Raw genomic sequence first — 19,093 nt, 5'->3', positions numbered from 1 at the left:
AGGGTAAACCTATGAGTTACCACACTCAAGTATGAAAACTTGTCAGTATTCACGGATAATGAAATAACTGTACCAGTATTTTTAACAGTTAAACCTCAGGTTGATGAATTTAACAAGTTTTGAGCAATAATCGTTGATTTGCTCCCTCCCCTCATTTGTGTTTATTTCACTAACACATACTAAGCCACAGAGAACCATACCCACAGGAGACCAGCATTGGATGGCTAGATGGCTAACAATTTCACAGTATGTTTTTTCCTCATGGATCAGGCAGTACATGTGAATAAGACAGGCAACTAAGACAAGGGAGTAAAAGTATGAACGCTCAATGTTGCTGATTTCTGCCCTATGGTAAGACACTAACTACCAAAGGTGCTTCAGTGCTATGTATTTTACTGTTACGTGCTTCTGCAAAGTTACATTTGTATCCAGATTTGCAACATGATTAAAATAAGAGGAATGAGTATATCATATGAATTACGCTAGCCAAGCAATAAGAAAAAAATAGTTACCTCATGTCTGCATATTAAATGCTATATGGACAAAAAGCCAAGAAAGTACTGTGCAAAATAATAATGCCCCTATATGAAAGGGCCAATAACTGGAGAAAAGGAAAAAACAGCCCTATTAAAAAGTTAGTCTTCAACACTAATGAATTTTTAAAAGCCTCTTTCAAGGCCATTAAACAGGTTTTTGTTATTTTTTTTGGTGACTAACCTAACACCCCAACTAGTCAGATCCTAACTAGGACAGTCAAAGAACTAGAAATATTACCTGGAAGAGGAAAAAACAAACCAAACCCAACAACAACAGATAAAAGTATTTTTTCCAGAAGGAAGTCCGATACAATGCTCCAAAATTAGTGAAAGCAGACCTTTTGTGTAGTTTACTTAGAATACACTAAGTCAAAGCTATGTAAGAAATATTATGAACTTGTAATCTGGCAACTTTCAACATCTTTTCATAAATTAAAAAAAGTATTTATTCATATTGAAACCTATCCACAAAACCAAAGATGCACACATCTACATCTCCATCCTTACACTTACTCTTACTTTAAAGAGTTCTAATTTTAAAAAAAGTTTCTCTTCAATAAGAGCACCAAAAGATGTATCCAAGGAGGGGAAACTCACTACAAGGAAGACAGCATAACACAAATACAGGAAGTACTGTCCAGTGGTCCTGTTCTAATAGTTCTTATTCACAGTAGCAGGAAATTTTGATAAAAAACATCATCTGTGTCTTAAAACCAGCAAAAAAAGATAAAAATAAAAGCAAGTGTAAGACCTTACCAGTTAGTGCAGAAACACTTGTTTCGTCAAGGGTCATAGCAGTCTTGTACCATTTTAAAGCTTCTTTCACTTTCCCTTGTAGAATCATTTGGTAGCCAAGTTCAGTAGCAAATTCTGCATTGTCAGATGTCAAATCAAATGCTCTTTCAACTAAGGTTTGTGTATGTTGAAGGATAAGTTGGTTCCGGCCACACTAGAGGTAAGAGTAATCTTTAAGCCTTAAGTTTCTATTTTTCAAATACACTTAGAAAAAGATAAATATTTTAACTCTTCAATGTTTATTTTAGAGTCTACACAATGAATATCACTGCAGCAACTGAAAAACATCTCGCGTAAGACAAATCTGATGTAATGGCATTAAATTTTAACAGTAAAGTGTGCTCAATTAAAATGTAAAAATATAATACCATACAATAAAGTTCCACAGAACTGATAGTTGCTTTGAATGCCTTCTTAAAAGTGTTCTAATAAAGATTAAAGAAGACTTCAGTTTCAAGGCTCTGTGATTACGTTTAACAGTTGTCCTTTCCTATATTCTGTAAGACATTTGAGTATATTTTCATGAGATACACATTTCTCACTTAAAAGCAAGCAATAAAAACATCTCAGGAATGAGATGGCTCAAGTATTTTAAGTCACAATGAATGCAAGACTAAAAATTTAGTTAAAGGCTACAAATGTTAACCTATTTTGATTTCCTCCAAAACACTTTTTAGTAGACATTTAACATCTGTACCAGAAAAGAAAAACAAAACCAGGATCCATGGATATCTATACGCTGCGTAAGAAAAACCATACTCACTGTTCTACTGAAAGCTAAAGCCATTTTACAGAAGAGCTGTGAATTACGTGGTTCTAACTTGTCCAGTGCTTTAGCTAGGTCACCCAGTCTAGCTGAAGCCTTAGAGAAAGAGGAATCATATAATTACTAGTGGAAAGAATGAACAGATTAGAACAACTGAAGAGTTTTCACTAGGAACATTTTACATATTTATGTAATAGTATCGTGAAGTTTAAACTCAGAAATTCTCATGGCTAGGAGATAGATTGCTTTTGAATTTCTAGAAAAATAGGGGAACAATAAAACATCATCTGTATGTACTCTACAAAAAGAGAATGACTTGAGCTGTATCAGATCTAATGGAATAGTCCCATCAAGCAAGACAGCCTGAGGAATCCATGACCTGTAAATCTTATTAGGGCTTCTGTGCAATACAGACACATGTGCTCTTCAGGTCCTGCAAAACTGAAGTACTTGCAGATGCTCAGACTTTGAATTTCACATTTCCTCAAGCCACCTGAAGTACTTTTCCCATTTCTGGGGTTACAACAATAAGGTATATGGCAATCTACAAAATTTTGTGAGTTTCCTGAAAAATGGTACAAGCACCATATATGCAAACTACATCCGTATATCCCTGTGGAGAAAGTAATCTTTGGAGGAGAAGGAAAAAAGTTAAGAGAATCTCTCTAAAAGAGAGATTTTTTCTCTCTAAAGAGAAAAAAACCGCACACACATTAAAGAATCTAGCTTTGAAGACTGTCATTAAGAGATTATGACATCCTTCCAAAAATTTATTACTAGAAGACCTCATTACATTTAAACAATAAGAGACAACTGATGATTTGAAACAGCATGACTAGCTGTCTAGAGGAGACTTCTTTGGCTTGATTCCTTTTCTTTGAAAATAGGTAAAAAGGTATGTTTCCTTCCTTTCACATCCAGAAAACATCCCAACAAAAACACAGAGCAGCCACTAGAGTCAGAATAGGAAAATATGTATCTTCCTGCAGATAAGTGATAAAGGACTAGACATGGAATATGAGCGGGCAGATGCAAGATCATGATCTAGCCCCTAGAAAGGCCATATTATGTTCAATAACCCACCATTAAAAAGGCTCACCTGGGGTATATTTCCTTCCCTGCATAGGAAGTGCAGGGCCTCCATTCTTATGGCTTCTAAATTGAGGGCATCTTTCTGCAATAGTCTAAAACAAAACAAGAAGGGAATTTAAATCAAAATTTTTGATTCATGATCTGTTTCAGTGAAAGTAATCCCTATTTCTTTCCTTTTCTTTTTAAAAGCTTTGGTAGCCTACCACATTTTTAAAAATAACAAGTTAAAAATACTACCATCATGCTTTATGTTATTCCCCTTCTAGGATAAAACTTGAATATGGGTTGTGGATTGAAGGGTCCTCTACTTTTGGCTTTAAACGTCTCAATATTTAATAAATTCAATTGAATTTCATATTCAGGTTCCTAAGTTGAGCTGGTTCAAGTAGAACGTTAGCATACGTACATAAAGCATTGAGAAAGCTTCTCAGATATAAGTGCTTTCAGAAAAAGAGAACAAAAACAAAAAACTCATCTTGCTAAAATCACCTTGTAACTTTTTTCTAAAATACCTCTGACAAAAAGAAAAACACAACAAAAGACAAAGAATAAAAAACTCAAGGTACAAGAGAGACAGCCTTACAGGACATTGACAGGGACAACTATTATAACTTCCATCACGCATTCACTTTAAATCATAGCTCTCAACTGAAGGCATGAAATGGCAAAGCTGTACATATCTCAAAAAAACCCTTCTTCCTCCAAGATGGATTCATGTACAGATGTTGTACCCTCACAAAATTGGAAGGCTGAGCTCTAAATTTTTTTTAAATTGATAACTTTTTTCACAGTATTCTTACAGCCTAAACATAGCAAAAACATAATTATTATTTCATATTCAACCTATGTGCAGTTTCAACTGTCTGTTCCCAGTCCTGCAAGGCTAGTTGTAGCTTCATTTTCTTTATGAAAGCAGGAATGAAGTTTGGAAAGCTTGCAATTATCTGGTTCACGACTTCCAGAGCTCCTGAATAATTCTGTCGGACCTCAAAATACTGTGCCTAATGGAAGGAAAAGAAGTCCCATCAAAAGCCTACACATTCACAGAAGTAAGAAATTCAGTATTTCTTTCATACAGAAACTATCTTTCAGTAATAATTTTGCTTCAGCATCGACCAGAAATATTGAAAAAAAAAAAAACAAAAGATGATGTGTAAAACCTTCTACATGGTAAGCACCTCTATACCAAACATAACTGCAGGACAGTATTTACAACTAAGGATGGTTAGAACCAAAAAAAGAGACAGATGTAGCTGAAGAGTAACATTGTCTTATTAGCTTTTGGTTAGTTTTGTTTAAACCACCTCAACATTTTAAGATATTAAACATAACCCACAGATTAAACATTTTAACCTTTAAACACAGCAATTCCATACTGTGGACAAGCGTCACCGACTTCCACACTTTTTTGTGGTATGAAACCTAATTTCTTGCATAAAAATAGACGAATAAGTTATGATTTTACCATGTACATAATGTATGTACAGATACATATTCAGATTGATTGCATTTTGTCTATAACCCTTTTTTTAAAAAAACAACATTGACATCTAACGGACCCTAAAGCATCATCTGGTAATTAATTTTATTCAAAGAAAAAACCACAACATATTAACATACTTAAGAGAAATACAGATGCACAGAAGCAAAGTTACCAGCTTCAGTTCATCTGAAGAGGCAGAAACTGTACTTAGAGAAGCAATATCCCACCACAGCACTATTTAATACTAGAGAAAAGCTGAAGCAATACAGCAAGTAGGCCTCAGTGTAACATTACTGTAACCCAGACATGTCCTTTTGCTAGTCTTCATCAACATAGAAAACATGACTTCTTATGAAACCTGGCTACTCATTGCAATTAACTATTTAAAACATATTGTTTACCACAGAAGATAGAAGTGTCAGCATATTTTTACTGTTGTAGTAATTAGTTTGTGAGATAACTCTTATATTCCTCAAATAATTACATAAGTGATTGAAACTTCATTTCTGCTAAAACCTACTCAAGGTTATGGACAAAAAAAAAATCTAGCCAACTGAACAAAAAATTTGACAGCTATATTTTACTTCTTGTATAAGCTCTATTCTTATGGACAACTCTTCACAGAACCTCTCTAATCAATAACGATATCACATACTACGATAACTAGCATCACATTTTGAAAGTGTTCAAGTTATAAAGTAAACTTACTTTACCAAGGAGAGCAAAAACATCATTCCCTTCCTGAAGGGCTTCATCAAAGTACTTCACAGCTTTTTTAATATGAGTTTCTTTCCCACATGTGAGATCAAGCCATGCTTTCAGAATCAACCCCTGTAAAAAAACACAAATTATAATTCTTAACTAACCAGGTAAAAAAAATACTGTATGGAATAATAAATGTAAATAACTTAATAATAAAATAGTACTTAAAAGTGGATAATGTATTTTAATTAACTATTTAAAATATGTATTTGAAATTATAACCAGTCTACCACACAACCTAAATATTAATAATTCGTTCCAACATTAAATTGATCAAATAGTTAATTTACTTAAAGGATTAAAAATAACAATGGAAATGAAATAATCCAACAAGCTAAACAGGCAGAACAAAACCTCATGGAAATGATCACATAAATGGTATGGATATTTTCTGCAAATATTTAGACAGTAATTTTTTTAATGTTTGTATCAGACATTGATAAACTTATGGTGTAATAAAAAAGAAGAAACTTTGTTTTCTTCAACTACATGATTAAAAAAAGCTTGTCCGTGAAGGGCAAAGATCTGACCTTTCTTCATATTCCCTGCAGTACCATAACAAAAAGAGGCATCCAATTTATTAACTGAAAGTAATAATCTCTTCAGTGAAAAGACCTATTTCACCTTCTAAAAATTCTATTTCTCCTGTATATTCCAGACAATTATTGCTTTAATTAAATAGGTCAAATCTATTATGAAGTGATGGATTATTTAAGCAAGTTATATTCGCCATGAAAACAAAAAAAATTACTATAAAACACGAGGTCTTTTTTAATATAAAATCAAATAAGCGTCTCATATTTAAGACTCAAAATTAGTAGAAGACCCATATTTTGTAACTGCTAACAATCACTGTCATAATTTCATTATGCAATAAAAATAGCCTGAAAATCATATCCTCAAGCATGTAAAAGAATGAGAGGAGGTCTACTTTTTTTTTTTAAATAAGGAACACAATGAAATACCTTATCAAAACAAACAGTATATACTAAGTAAAGCATACATCACTAAGTTTAAGGATAAACCCCCAACCGCCTCCCCCAGCAAAATCTAAAGCAGAGAACTTCATATTCTCAAATTAGAAATGGGGATCTAGATAACTTATAGGAAAGAGGAATATCATTTGTTTTTATTTACTTTTAAATCTTGACGCACTTTTTAAAATGTGCATGTCTCTCTCTAAAAGACACCGCCAAAAACCACAATTATTTGAGACATTCTGCATTTCAGCTAGAAATTTCTCACTATGCAACGTTTCAAAAACAGTGTTTCTTAAAACAGGTGAAAACAAGAAAACAAAAAACTACTATGGTTTCAATAAGCAAAGTCATAAATATTGCTATTTTCCTATTCCTTTTAGAAATTAATGTACTGTTTCAAGATCTTTTTAACTACTTCTTCATTTTTAATGGCTAATTTTTACTAGTGACTACTAATTTTATTAATAAACTATGACAGTTCAAAAGTTAAGCTGTTTCTTAAATCTGTAATGTATTTTCAGAAATTGATGTTTAGTATAGTTGAAGATTTAATTCATGTAATATATCGGAAACCCCTAAAACTGGATTAAAAACTGAGCAATCTACTGCACCACACAAAAGAACTGTGTTAAATACTAGTGTCATTTACAAGAGTGCAATGCTGGAAAGAGAACAATTATGCCTTCAATATTAATTGAATTCAACACGTAATTTTTTTCCTCTCTCCTTGAATTCAGGCTGATATCTTTAAAAATCATTAACACACTAAACTTTTACAAATTCTTTTGAAGATTAAAGATTCTTAAAAATAGCAAATGTCAATGTCTACATAAATGCAGAAGACATTGCTACATACAAGACCTACACAAATTTTAAAATAAATTACACTCAGTAAAACCCTATGCAAATTTTGCCTTTAACAACTGCTGAAACTGAAAAGCCTCAATCCTCTAGTTATTTTTGAATCTGTAGATTCAAGACAGATGTCTCCCCCTAGTGAAAATCTTTTCTTTTAAAATCTACTGTGCACCATGACAATTTCTAGCAAGTAGCAAACCTAGCATAACTATGTACTATTTTCATTAGCTAATGCAGGCCTTTCGTTTATTAACTGACAATGAACGCAGATAAAAAAAGGCACTCTAAATTCTACTTTGTCCCTGTCAAATGCAATTAGGGTATTTAAAAGTGTTAGAACACAAAGTTCATTAAAGGAAACCTCCAAATAGCATTGATGTAGTAAACCTAGCTTTGCAGTATACATAAGTCCTATTATTATTTTACATAGAAAGAAAAAGTTACCTCTTTATCACCATTAGAAACTTTTATCATTCTATCAACATATTCACGGGCTTTGTCCTCACGACCAAGATGCCACAAAAATAAGCCAGCAAAATACAGAGCCTGCTGTCCTGCAATTTTACGTTGCTCCTTCATTTTTGTATCCAACTCTAGAATAGCATCACGATCTGAAAAGGTTTTGTTTAGATCCGTTATTGATAACGTCTCAAAATATTACAGGAAAGCAGCACATAAGCCAACGGCTTCCAAAGCAAACATTGTTTTCTGTATCACACATTGGTAAGCGCACAGGTATTCCCTCCCAGTTAAAATTATTAATTGGGTACAGAAGAGGGTTTCCATTAACATTATCATTCTGTGATTCTGTGATTTGAGCAAGAAGCCAGTGATTTGTCAGGCTTCAGATTTGTGGCTGCAAATTCTGCCAGGTGAACGTAAACCTATCACATTTGTATCAGTATCTGCCAAGTAAACAACTGCAACTCAGTCTTAAAATGCTGAACACAAGAGGATTTAGGTCCAGGACCCACAGAAAATTTGTACTATATTTCTTAACACTAAAGCTCATTTTCTTATATTCCAAATTTTATCGTTGTACCCTCATCAGGTTAATCCCATATAGAAATTTGGCATGTGGGACTTAATGCCAAATATTTTCTTTTGCCCGCATTGTTTTCTGGTCCTCTTTTTAGGAACCATTAAAATCAAACGTCTGACTCTTACTGCTATGACTTTTCTCAGAGGGTCTTGAAATGAATTATAAATTTACTACCCTACAATATTATTCCCCAGAGACTGAAATAAGAGAAAAGTCATTAGTCAGAGCTGTTTCACATCACATTAATTGATGAAGTTGTTGACACCAGTTATAAATCTGCAGTCAGGAAGACATCACTGCAGTAAGTTAATGACAACTCAATTTACCTCACAGACTAAATACACTTTTGAACATATAATTCTTATCAAAATAACCCCAGTTTTCATACTGGGGAGAGACAGAATTACCAATGTTTATCAAATCCACCAGAAAGTACCACTGTTCATCTAATTCTTTTCTCTATTTGTGAGGTCAGTGTAACTTGAAAAATAGTAGTACCTTGTATTTAATTTCCTTCTAAATATGCAACTCTGCTCAAAAGAGCTGATATCAGACAACAGCAAACAAGAATCAGAAGCAGCTTGTTTCAAATTTTTTCCTCTTTATAAAAGATTTTTCATCACAGTAAGTCAGTCAGTTTTTTAGTGTTTTATTTTAAAACAGCATTACTTTTCACAGCTTTGTATTTTGGTGGTTTTGTTTACAATCTTGTTAAATTTTACTCAAAGTACTAGATACTAAGTTAAATGGAACGCTGGGGTATACCTTTCATAGTTCAGTAGAATTAATCTACAGATCTCAAGTCTTAACACACACCCGTTAAAAAATATGAATCATTACCAACTTAATGAGTATACCTGGATTAGGGCTCATTTTGTGGGCATAAATCAGAGCCATCATCGCACACAGTGACACTTCCTGTTTGTTTTTAATGGTCTCCAGTTGTCGAATACCCTCTTGGATGTCACCTAGTGAAAAGAAGAGCAGAATAGGCTGTAACATCTTTCAAGATCAGCATCAAAGACTCCCGATTCCTTAATTTTTTTCATCATTCATTCATTTTCAGTTGTTTATGCAAGTCTTTGAAAGAGGCACAGGAAACAAAAAGAAATTATTTCAACGCAGAGAACTTGAAAGGAGTTATGAACTAGTTCTGTCAACTACCATGACAATTAAATCCATCATTATTATTTGTTACAGAGCATTGGGCTGTTCGTTTATATAGCCAGGATTTTTTACTTGCCTTGTTTAAGTGTTCCAAACATCTACAGAAAAAAAAAAAGTCTTGATAAATAAGAATGCGTAACTGTAAACCAAGAAGTATCAGGGAGCAGGTTAAAAGACGTAGCATCTCAAAGTCTCCTCTCTCCTAATCACTTTCCACAGCCCTCCTCCACTTCCGACCACTAGCTAGTATTACGTGACATACCTGAAATACCTGGTTTACCTAGATAACCATCTCAAAGCAGTTGAATATCTATGAAGACCCTCCCAACAGGCATTAGCTGTCATTTTCCTAGATGCAGTCGGATACAGCAAGGTTAGGCACAGTTGTATTGAAGGGAAGAGATATGAGCTGGAACCAGCAAATTTATCTTTGCGATACAATGCAGCGGGCATACAGTTGGGTACCAGATTCCCTCCAAGAAAACTGTTTACTTGACCAACATCCGCAGAGTCACTAGATGAGCCAGAGAGCATCACCATTCCTCACTTTGGCGCTAAGTGGTCTAAACCTGTATCATTTAAAGTGTGTGTACGTGGGGTGGGGGGAATGCAACTACGTAGTGCTTGTACATGGACCACTAAGTGCTGGTGATCTCCTCACCACAGAGGACATTCAAACCTCGCTGACGTTATATTATTTCCATTCAATAGCCGAAAAAGCAAATCTTGCCGTGCGAGGCAGGCCGGAGGAGGCACAGGACCGCTCCCCCCCCGCGCCCCGCGTTACCTGTCCGCAGGGCGCCGTAGGCCCGGTAGAAGTGGAACACGGGGTGGCCGCCCAGCCGCCCCAGCGCCTCCTCCGCGGCAGCCCGCAGGTGGTGGAAGTAACCCTCCTGGCAGTAGTAGCTCAGCAGCGCCTGCGGGACACACGGCCGCGAGTCACCCGGACAAACGCCTCACCCTGGGACGGCCCCGTCCGCGACCGCCCGACGACACCGCCCTGCTGCCCCCGGCCCCCCACCCGCCCTCAGCGCGCACCCGCAACCCGTCGGCGTCCATCGCCACCGCCGTTGCTACCCAGCGCGGCCGGAACGGGCGGGGAAGGGCGCAGCGGCACGCGGCCATTGGCTGGCTCGCAGCATTGCGCCCTACCGTTGGCTCGAGGAGAAGGGAGGCGGGCGAGACACAGGAAGAAATACTGCGCCCGAGCAGGTCCGGCGCTCCCATTGCGCGCTCGGGAGGTAGGGGCGGGGCCACCTGGGCAGAGGCGGAGCACCTGGAGAGGCAGTTGGCCTTGGCTGTTACCGGGCGGGCGGCAGAGGACGGCTCGGGGCTCTCTGCCCCGCGCTTGGAGGGTTGATGGAGCCTTGATGTCCTTCTTGTAGTGAGGGGCCCAAAACTGAACGCAGTACTCGAGGTGCGGCCTCACCAGAGCAGAATACAAGGGGATGATCGCCTCCCTGGTCCTGCTGGCTACACTATTCCTGATAAAAGCCAGGATGCTGTTGGCCTTGGCTGCCTGGGCACACTGCTGGCTCATGTTCAGGCAAGCATTTACCAACACCTCAAGATCCTTTTCCTCTGCACAGCTTTCCAGCCACTCTATCCCAAGCCTGTAGTGTTGTGTGGAGTTGTGGCCAAAGTGTGGGATCCGGCACTTAGCCACAGAATCACAGAAACATAGAATTATTAATGTTGGAAAAGACTTCCAAGATCATGTGGTCCAACCGTCACCCTACCACCAATGTCACCCACTAAACCATGTCCTTAAGCACCACATCCAGCCTTTCCTTGAACACTTCCAGGGATGGTGACTCCACCACTTCCCTGGGCAACCCGTTCCAATGCCTGACTGCTCTTCCTGAGAAACAATGTCTCCTAATTTCTAACCTAAACCACCTCTGGCGCAACTGGAGACCATCCCCTCTAGTCCTATCACTAGTTATCTGCAAGAAGAGGCCTACACCAGCTCCCCACAACTTCCTTTCAGGTAGTTGTAGAGAGCAATAAGGTCTCCCCTGAGCCTTCTCCAGACTAAACAACCCCAGTTCCCTCAGCTGCTCCTCAGAGGACTTGTGTTCTCGGCTCTTCACCAGCTTTGTAGCCCTGCTCTGGACATGCTCCAGGGCCTCAATGTCCTTCTTGTAGTGAGGGGCCCAAAACTGAACACTGTACTTGAGGTGTGGCCTCACCAGAGCAGAACACAAGGGGACGATTACCTCTCTGGTCCTGCTGGCTACACTATTCCTGATACAAGCCAGGATGCCATTGGCCTTCTTGGCCACCTGGGCACACTGCTGGCTCATCTTCAGGCAAGTGTTCAACAACACCTCTCAGAGGCCCAAAACAGAACATAGTACTTGAGGTGCAACCTCTCCAGAGCACAGTACAGGGGAACAATCACCTCACTGGTCCTGCTGGCTACATTATTTCTGATACAAGCCAGGATGCCATTGACCTTCTTGGCTGCCTGGGCACGCTGCTGGCTCATGTTCAGGCAAGCGTTGACCAACACCTCAAGATCCTTTTCCTCTGCACAGCTTTCCAGCCACTCTATCCCAAGCCTGTAGTGTTGTGTGGGGTTGTGGCCAAAGTGTGGGACCCAGCACTCAGCCATATTGAACCTCATCCCATTGGCCTCTGCCCATCAACCCGTCCTGTCCAGGTCCCTCTGCAGGGCCTTCCTACCCTCGGGCAGATCGACACTTCCCCCCAACTTGGTGTCATCTGCAAACTTACTGAGGGTGCACTCGATTCCCTCATCCAAATTATCAATAAAGATATTAAGAGGATGGGCCCCAACACCGACCCCTGGGGAACACCACTGGTGACCAGTCGCCATCTGGATTTCACTCCGTACATCACTACTCTCTGGGCCTGGCCGTCCAGCCAGTTTTTAACCCAGCAAAGAGTGTGCCTGTCCAAGCTACGGGCTGCCACCTTCTCCAGGAGAATACTATGGGAGACCGTGTCAAAGGTCTTGCTGAAGTCTAGGTAGACTACATCAACAGCCTTACCCTCATCCATCAGGTGGGTCACCCAGTCATAGAAGGAGATGAAGTTGGTCAGGCAGGACTTGCCTTTCATGAACCCATGCTGACTGGGCCTGATCCCCTGATTGTCCCATATATGCTGCATGATTGCATTCAAGATGACCTGTTTCATCACCTTTCCTGGCACCGGGGTCAGGCTGACAGGCCTGTAGTTCCCTGGTTCCTTCTTACGACCCTTCTTATAGATGGGCATAACATTAGCAAGTCTCCCATCATCTGAGACCTCTCCGGTTGACCATGACTGCTGATAGATGATGGAAAGCAGCTCGGCAATGACATCTGCCAGTTCCCTCAGCACCCTCAGGTGGATCCCATCTGGCCCCATGGACTTGTGACAGTCCAGGTGGAGCAGCAGGTCTCTAACTGTTTCCACCTGAATCATGGGTGTTTCTTCTGCTCCCTGTCTCAGACTTCCAGGTTGGGAGGCTGAATACCCTAAGGATAAGTGGTCTGACTATTAAAGACAGATGTAAAGAAGGCATCGAGAATCTCAGCCTTTTCCTTATCCTCTGTAGTCATGTTCCCCACCACATACAGTAGAGGATAGAGATTCTCCTTGGCCCTTCTCTTACTGTTAATATATTTATAAAAATATTTTCTGTTATCTTTTACTATAGTGGCCAGGTTGAGCTCATGCTGGGCTTTAGCCTTTCTGATTTTTCCCTACATATGCTAGCAACTTCCTTGTGCTCTCCCTGAGCTGCTTGTCCTTCTTCCACTGGACATAAACTCTTTTTCTTCTGGAGACTCAACAAAAGTTCCCTGGTCAGCCATGTCCCTCTTCTTCCCATCCAGCTCATCTTACAGCACACAGGGACAGCTTGCTCCTGTGCGTTGAAGACTTCCTTCTTGAGAAGTGTCCAGCCTTCTTGAACCCCTCTGCCCTTCAGGACTAACTGCCAAGGGACCCTCCCTACCAGTGTCCTGATCTTCTGAACAGTTCAGTCTGCCCTCTGGAAGTCCAAGATAGCAGTTTTACTGACCTTGCTCCTGACTTCTCCAAGAACAGAGAACTGCCATTTTGTGGTCACTCTTGTCACAGCTCCAACCACCAAAACTCCTACAAGTCTTTCTCTGTTTGTGAACAGCAGGTCTAGCGGGGAACCCCGCCTTGTAGGCTCACTAGCCAGCTGGATCAGGAAGCTGTCTTCCATACACTGTGTAGCTGCGCTGTCCTGGCCCTTCCAGGCATGGCCAGTGAGGAGCCATCTCCATCCTGACCCCTAGAAGCGCCCTTGCTGGTGCTGCAGGGCCATGCGTCAGCCGCTGGGCCTGGGCCTGGGCCTGAGGCCTAAGCTCAGGTAGATGAAGGAAGCAGTGGGATAAGAAGGAATTTCACCATAAATGCCATTGACTCGCTCCCTTGAGTATTTACATCAGTTACTGTCTCAGTTTGGAATGGAAGGCTTTGAGAAATTTTTTATCCTTTTTTTTTTTTTTTGGTCTGGGCATAAGACTAACTCATCCACACTCCAATACCACAGTATTGAGCACTTCAAGCTGTGTAAAACTTCTCTCTAGAAATGAAATAGCAATAGAATAAAATCAAATACAGAAAGCTATTCTCCTTTCTTTCCTCATGGTGAATTGGAGACAGTAAATCTAGTAAAATTCAAGTTTTCCACTTGACATGGAGGCACTGTCTGTCATTTCCAGACACCACCAACAATCATTCCTAAATAACTTTCCTTTAGAATGGATGTCTTGCCCATCTAACATGTAAGCGAAAAACACCAGTAAAGCTATTTAATACAAGGAGACAAACCAGTCTTGCACTGAATTAGTAGATGACAATGATTCTTCAAGAGGAGACAACTTTCAGAGTAAGCTTTTAAAATTAATTCATCACATACGGCTCTACTCCATCACACACTGTCCATAAAGTAGGAAGTTGCTAAAAAAGTGAAATATAGGAATAATTGCTTTTCCTTGATGATCCTTCAAAAAACGAAAAATAAATAATTAAAAACAAACAAAAAAAACACAAAACAAACAAACAAACATAAACTTTCAAGAGATACTTTGCCTGTATTGAAGTAATGTTTCAGCTTCTTTAACATTGGTAACCTAAAAGAGATACGAGAAACAATTATTCTTATGTTGCTATTACCTGCAATCTGCAATCATAGTGACATAATGCTAATTTATCTTAAAAGCTACCTCCTTGAGAAAAGCAGAGTTTTGAAACGTGGATAGAAAATTAAATAACGTTATTCAATTTACTACCTATTTTTGAAGCAGTCTGTTCTTGTTGGTTTATGGATAATTTACATATTTTCCAAGGTAACTTTTTAAAACATATTTTGTCTACATCTCAATCTGAAAATAATTATTTTTTTTTACTTTGATAAGCTTTTCTGTCAAAGTTTTAGACTTTTTATTCATGATTAATTTGAAAACAACTTTAAGCAGAAATTGAATTATGTACATGGGAGAAACATTTTTTTTAATTCCCTCAAAAGATCTGTAACAAGTTTCAGGAAAGATAAAATTTTATTTCTATGTTAATAACTCAGGCATGTGGAATATGATAGCTCACAGACTGGTTTTATACTGAGTTCAGTGTTCAACACTGACTTTTTTCACTGTAACTTGTAGGAGGATGCAATATAAAATAATGTAAGCATATAAAATTAATGTCTTCATAAATTCACTGAAGCAATTGATAAGGAATAAATGACAGGCCCATTTCCCAGCTGCATTTGCTTTTGTCAATATGAGTATTGAAACGATGATGACTGAAATATCACAGACAACATCTTCTAGGAAAACGATGGTTCAGAAAGGTTCTTTAAAAAAATCTGAGAAAAAAAATAATGGTCGTTTATTACAATGCTGGTTCACCTTTTTCAGAAATGTTCCTGAATATGAGATGTTCTGTGTCCTATCTGTGAGCAGCCGTCAGCAAGAATAAATTGGTTCTCAGGTCCAAAGTTGGGAATACCTTGTATCTGGTACTATTTTCAGTCCTCGTTTTGTCTTTGTAAGTTCGAGAATGCTCAGTTTTTCACATTCCTGTAAATGCTGTGAGCCTCCTAGGATGCATTCAGGACAGCTCTAATATTTAGCTGTTGATGACTCCAGTGCATGGAGTGGCTCCGTTAACTCATGGACTTAATCTGTGCAGTATTATAGAAATATACAGAATCATCGTATTCAGTGTCTAACATGCAAAATTAGAAATTTTTGGAAACATACCTTTTTAAAATTAATGTCAGATAATAAAGACAAAAGGAACATACAATAAAAAATGTAATCTTTATTATTTTGGCGCATTAATGATGTTATTTAGCATCAGTTAGGGTAATAGTAGCATCTTCCTGCATGCAGTTCACTAATATAGTATTAGTCAATAATCTTAATAAAAGTAATCTATATTTAATTTTCCTGTGTAAGAAACATAAAATGTCCTGATGTGTTTGATTAAACAATTTTGCTACTTTCTCTTTGTGAAAAAATACTGTGGACCCAAGATAACATTTAGAACTGTTCTAGTGCAGTGTGAATAATAATAATAAAAACATAGGTGAGTAAATATGAGGGAAAAAAAAGATTCTGTGAAAGGAAGAGTGTATCTGAAAACTTGTGATGCAGGCACTGCTTAGACATTCAATTAAAACTTCACATCTTTTTTCAACTGCAAAAAAACCCTTAGAGTTTTAAAAGCAAATTATGAACTTATTTTGCAGAAAGTATTGACATGTTTGCAAATACAGTAAAAAATAAGACAACTATCTGTTCTCGTAGTCACATCTTGTTCTCTGGAGTTCTTCTGTGGAAAAGTGCTATGAACAGAAAGTAAAAAAAAATAATGGTGTGACATCAACCTGAAGATAAAATTCAGTTCTTGTTTTATGTACATAATGCTGAAAAATAAAATAAAATGATTTTTACAGTATTTATATTTGCTTATAAAATTCTAATATTATTTTCAACAGGTTTAGTATTTTTAAACGTCTGTACAGTTTGGATATACACTATATGCTTTTCACTGAAAATTCAAAAATGTAAATCAAATAAGCTCCTAAATAGCTGCAAAATATTGCTTAATGTTATGGAGGAATGAGGTCTCAAATAGTTTATTTCATTTAGTTCTGATGTATGGCTTCCCATATTTAAGAATCCTGGACGGTCAAAGGAACAGCAGCATAGGCAATATAAACATGCATTGATAGCATCCAAACTATCTATAATGGTAGATAATACGTAGTTTAACCTGTTGAAAGCTTGCAGACTACACTTATTGTGGTACATATTTGATGCAATAAATGTGCTCAGGTCATCATTATCTGTTTGCTCAAACATGCACCACAGGTTAAAAATTACTATTTACACAGCAGAGGGCTTTTCATTAGCATACACAACATCAACCTTACTGAGAGCTGAAGATGGCTAAACAATACTGCAGGATAAAGCAGAACAACATTATAAAGGGCTCTTTCTGATTATTTTGGCGATTTGATGGCAGGTTCATTTTGTATGCAGAAGGACATTTGACAAATACAGAATCTGTGACTCCAGACCTAGAAAGAAGTTTGCATTTTCTGAAACTTAATGGTCTGTGCAAAAAAATAAAAATAAAATAAAATAAAATAAAATAAAATAAAATAAAATAAAATAAATAAAAAAATCTGGTTTTACTGTTCTTGTGAGTTACAGGGTACTTTACAGGCATACCAAGACTGGTTTGGTTGTGATATAACATGAATACATTAATTAAGCACCTCAGAATTTATTATTCCTTTCCAGAAACACTGAGCTAAAATCACTTGTTCTTCGTGACTTAATGTTATTTTCATGCATGGTCTATAAGTGCAGCATGCCTTCATGCAAATCATTTCTGTGTGTGTATTAGTCGCATAGTAGAACACCTGGCTCTTATACCTGTAAAGTAGTGCTTGACCCCCTTCCCCAACAGAAGCCCCATTTACAAAAATAGTCACATATAATAAACAACATATGAATAAAAAAAAGATGAATCCACCAACACAGATTTGTAAAAATATGACATGTGGCAGTTGAAATGCAAACAGTGGATATAGTTATCGTATTGTTTTATGCTAAACACACAACTACTTGGTTTGCACCCCTTTAGCTGGTCCCTACAGTCTGAGTAGCCATTTTTTCTCTCCTCTTCAGCAGTGTCAGCTGGTAGTGATAACAGTAACCTCCTGTCATGGTTGTTTCCCCATGTCACAGTCACAGTTACTGACGAGGGGTCACTGTCTTTTAATAGGCACTGACCTTTAATGTACAGTATATTTGTAAAAATTGTCAGTTTGGCATAGACCTCCAGCAGGAATCCTGTTGACACAAACACATCACCCTTACAGGCTATGAACTGTTTTGTACGTAGATGATTTTGCTTGCTATTTATTTTTATTTCTGAACATCCTTGTCTTCCTTTTCATGCTTTTCTTTGACTAGCCTTGTTACACGATCATAAGAAGGTGGACAAACTGCCGTTGATGCGGTTATATCAGTTTTCTCTGTAAATGAGTTTTCATTTAACTTGTCAATAAGGATTTCATCTTTCATACCCTGACCAGCTCCTCCTTCCATTTTGTTTTTGTTATAGATAAAGGAAGCTTGTTTTACTGTTCGTTTTAAAAGATGACGTCTGTAAGCACGCTGAATAATGACAGCAGATACTTCTTCTTGTTTTCTTTTTAACGTTGTTGTAATTGGTTCATAGGAAGCTTTTGAAGGGTTTGATGCCATAAATCGGTCTTCCATTTGTATTCTGAGGGCATCCATTTCCCCACTTTCCCCCAGGACACGCTTTGTGAAAGCGAACAAGATGTCAAGGCAGTGAATTCTGTCACCGCTTACCATGGGCAGATCCATTGCAATAAGCTGGACTTTGTTTGGTTTGGGTAGGTGAAGAGGTGGATCAAGTGCTGCTGCAAAATCAGACAGTTTCTCAAATTCCATAAATTGTGTTGCATCTGGATCAAACTTCTCCCAGACTTCATAGAACATCTCAAAGTCATCCTCGCTCAGGGGTTCAGCACTTTCTTCAGTGGCAACACCAAAGTTCTCCAGAATCACAGCAATGTACATGTTCACCACTACCAGAAAGGATATGATGATGTAGCTGACAAAGAAGAAAATCCCAACGGAAGGGTTGCCGCAGTCGCCTTTAACAGAGCTCCCCGGATGAGGTTTGTCAGGGTCACAGTCCGGCTTCCCACTGTTCAGAATTGGGGCTAACAAACCATCCCAGCCAGCAGATGTGGTGATTTGAAATAGGCAGATCATGCTGTTGCCAAATGTTTCAAAGTTGAACATGTCATCAATCCCAGCTTCCCTCTTAACATAGGCAAAGTTGGACATGCCAAATATCGCATAGATAAACATGACCAGGAACAGCAGCAGACCAATGTTGAACAAAGCAGGAAGAGACATCATCAAAGCAAAGAGCAGAGTGCGGATTCCCTTAGCGCCTTTAATGAGACGCAGGATTCGACCTATTCTGGCAAGTCGGATGACTCGGAACAAAGTGGGGGACACAAAATACTTTTCAATCATCTCAGCTAAAAACATACCTAAAATAGGA

The 19,093-nt window shown here is 38.3% G+C and overlaps 2 protein-coding genes across 8 annotated transcripts in view; both read right to left on the bottom strand.

The window, feature by feature from the left end:
* The window catches only part of TTC21B (tetratricopeptide repeat domain 21B), a 35,194-nt gene extending 24,471 nt beyond the window's left edge, over positions 1–10,723 (bottom strand). Inside the window, exons 1-9 of one of the 2 annotated variants that reach the window (XM_080601178.1) lie at positions 10,520–10,723; positions 10,269–10,398; positions 9,172–9,282; positions 7,717–7,883; positions 5,381–5,503; positions 4,033–4,190; positions 3,197–3,281; positions 2,095–2,193; positions 1,293–1,485 (exon numbers count right to left, since the gene is read on the bottom strand). In XM_080601178.1, coding sequence (XP_080457304.1) covers positions 1,293–1,485; positions 2,095–2,193; positions 3,197–3,281; positions 4,033–4,190; positions 5,381–5,503; positions 7,717–7,883; positions 9,172–9,282; positions 10,269–10,398; positions 10,520–10,708 — 1,255 coding nt within the window. In that variant the 5' untranslated portion in view covers positions 10,709–10,723. Of the gene's footprint in view, positions 1–1,292; positions 1,486–2,094; positions 2,194–3,196; positions 3,282–4,032; positions 4,191–5,380; positions 5,504–7,716; positions 7,884–9,171; positions 9,283–10,268; positions 10,399–10,519 lie in introns of those variants that run through there. The other variant, XM_080601179.1, reaches the window with a different exon arrangement.
* Positions 10,724–10,728: 5 nt separating this feature from the next.
* Positions 10,729–19,093, bottom strand: part of LOC308198552 (sodium channel protein type 1 subunit alpha) — a 103,992-nt gene continuing 95,627 nt past the window's right edge. For all 6 annotated transcript variants that reach the window (XM_080601143.1, XM_080601147.1, XM_080601145.1 and 3 more), the window contains one exon: positions 10,729–19,082. In XM_080601143.1, the coding sequence (XP_080457269.1) occupies positions 17,914–19,082 (1,169 nt within the window). In that variant the 3' untranslated portion in view covers positions 10,729–17,913. The remainder of the gene's footprint in view (positions 19,083–19,093) is intronic.

Source organism: Anser brachyrhynchus (assembly GCF_964034855.1).
Source record: "Anser brachyrhynchus genome assembly, chromosome: 7".
Taxonomy (NCBI): domain Eukaryota; kingdom Metazoa; phylum Chordata; class Aves; order Anseriformes; family Anatidae; genus Anser; species Anser brachyrhynchus.
Note: the sequence above shows the minus strand (reverse complement) of the source record. Positions and strands in the feature narration are given on the sequence as shown.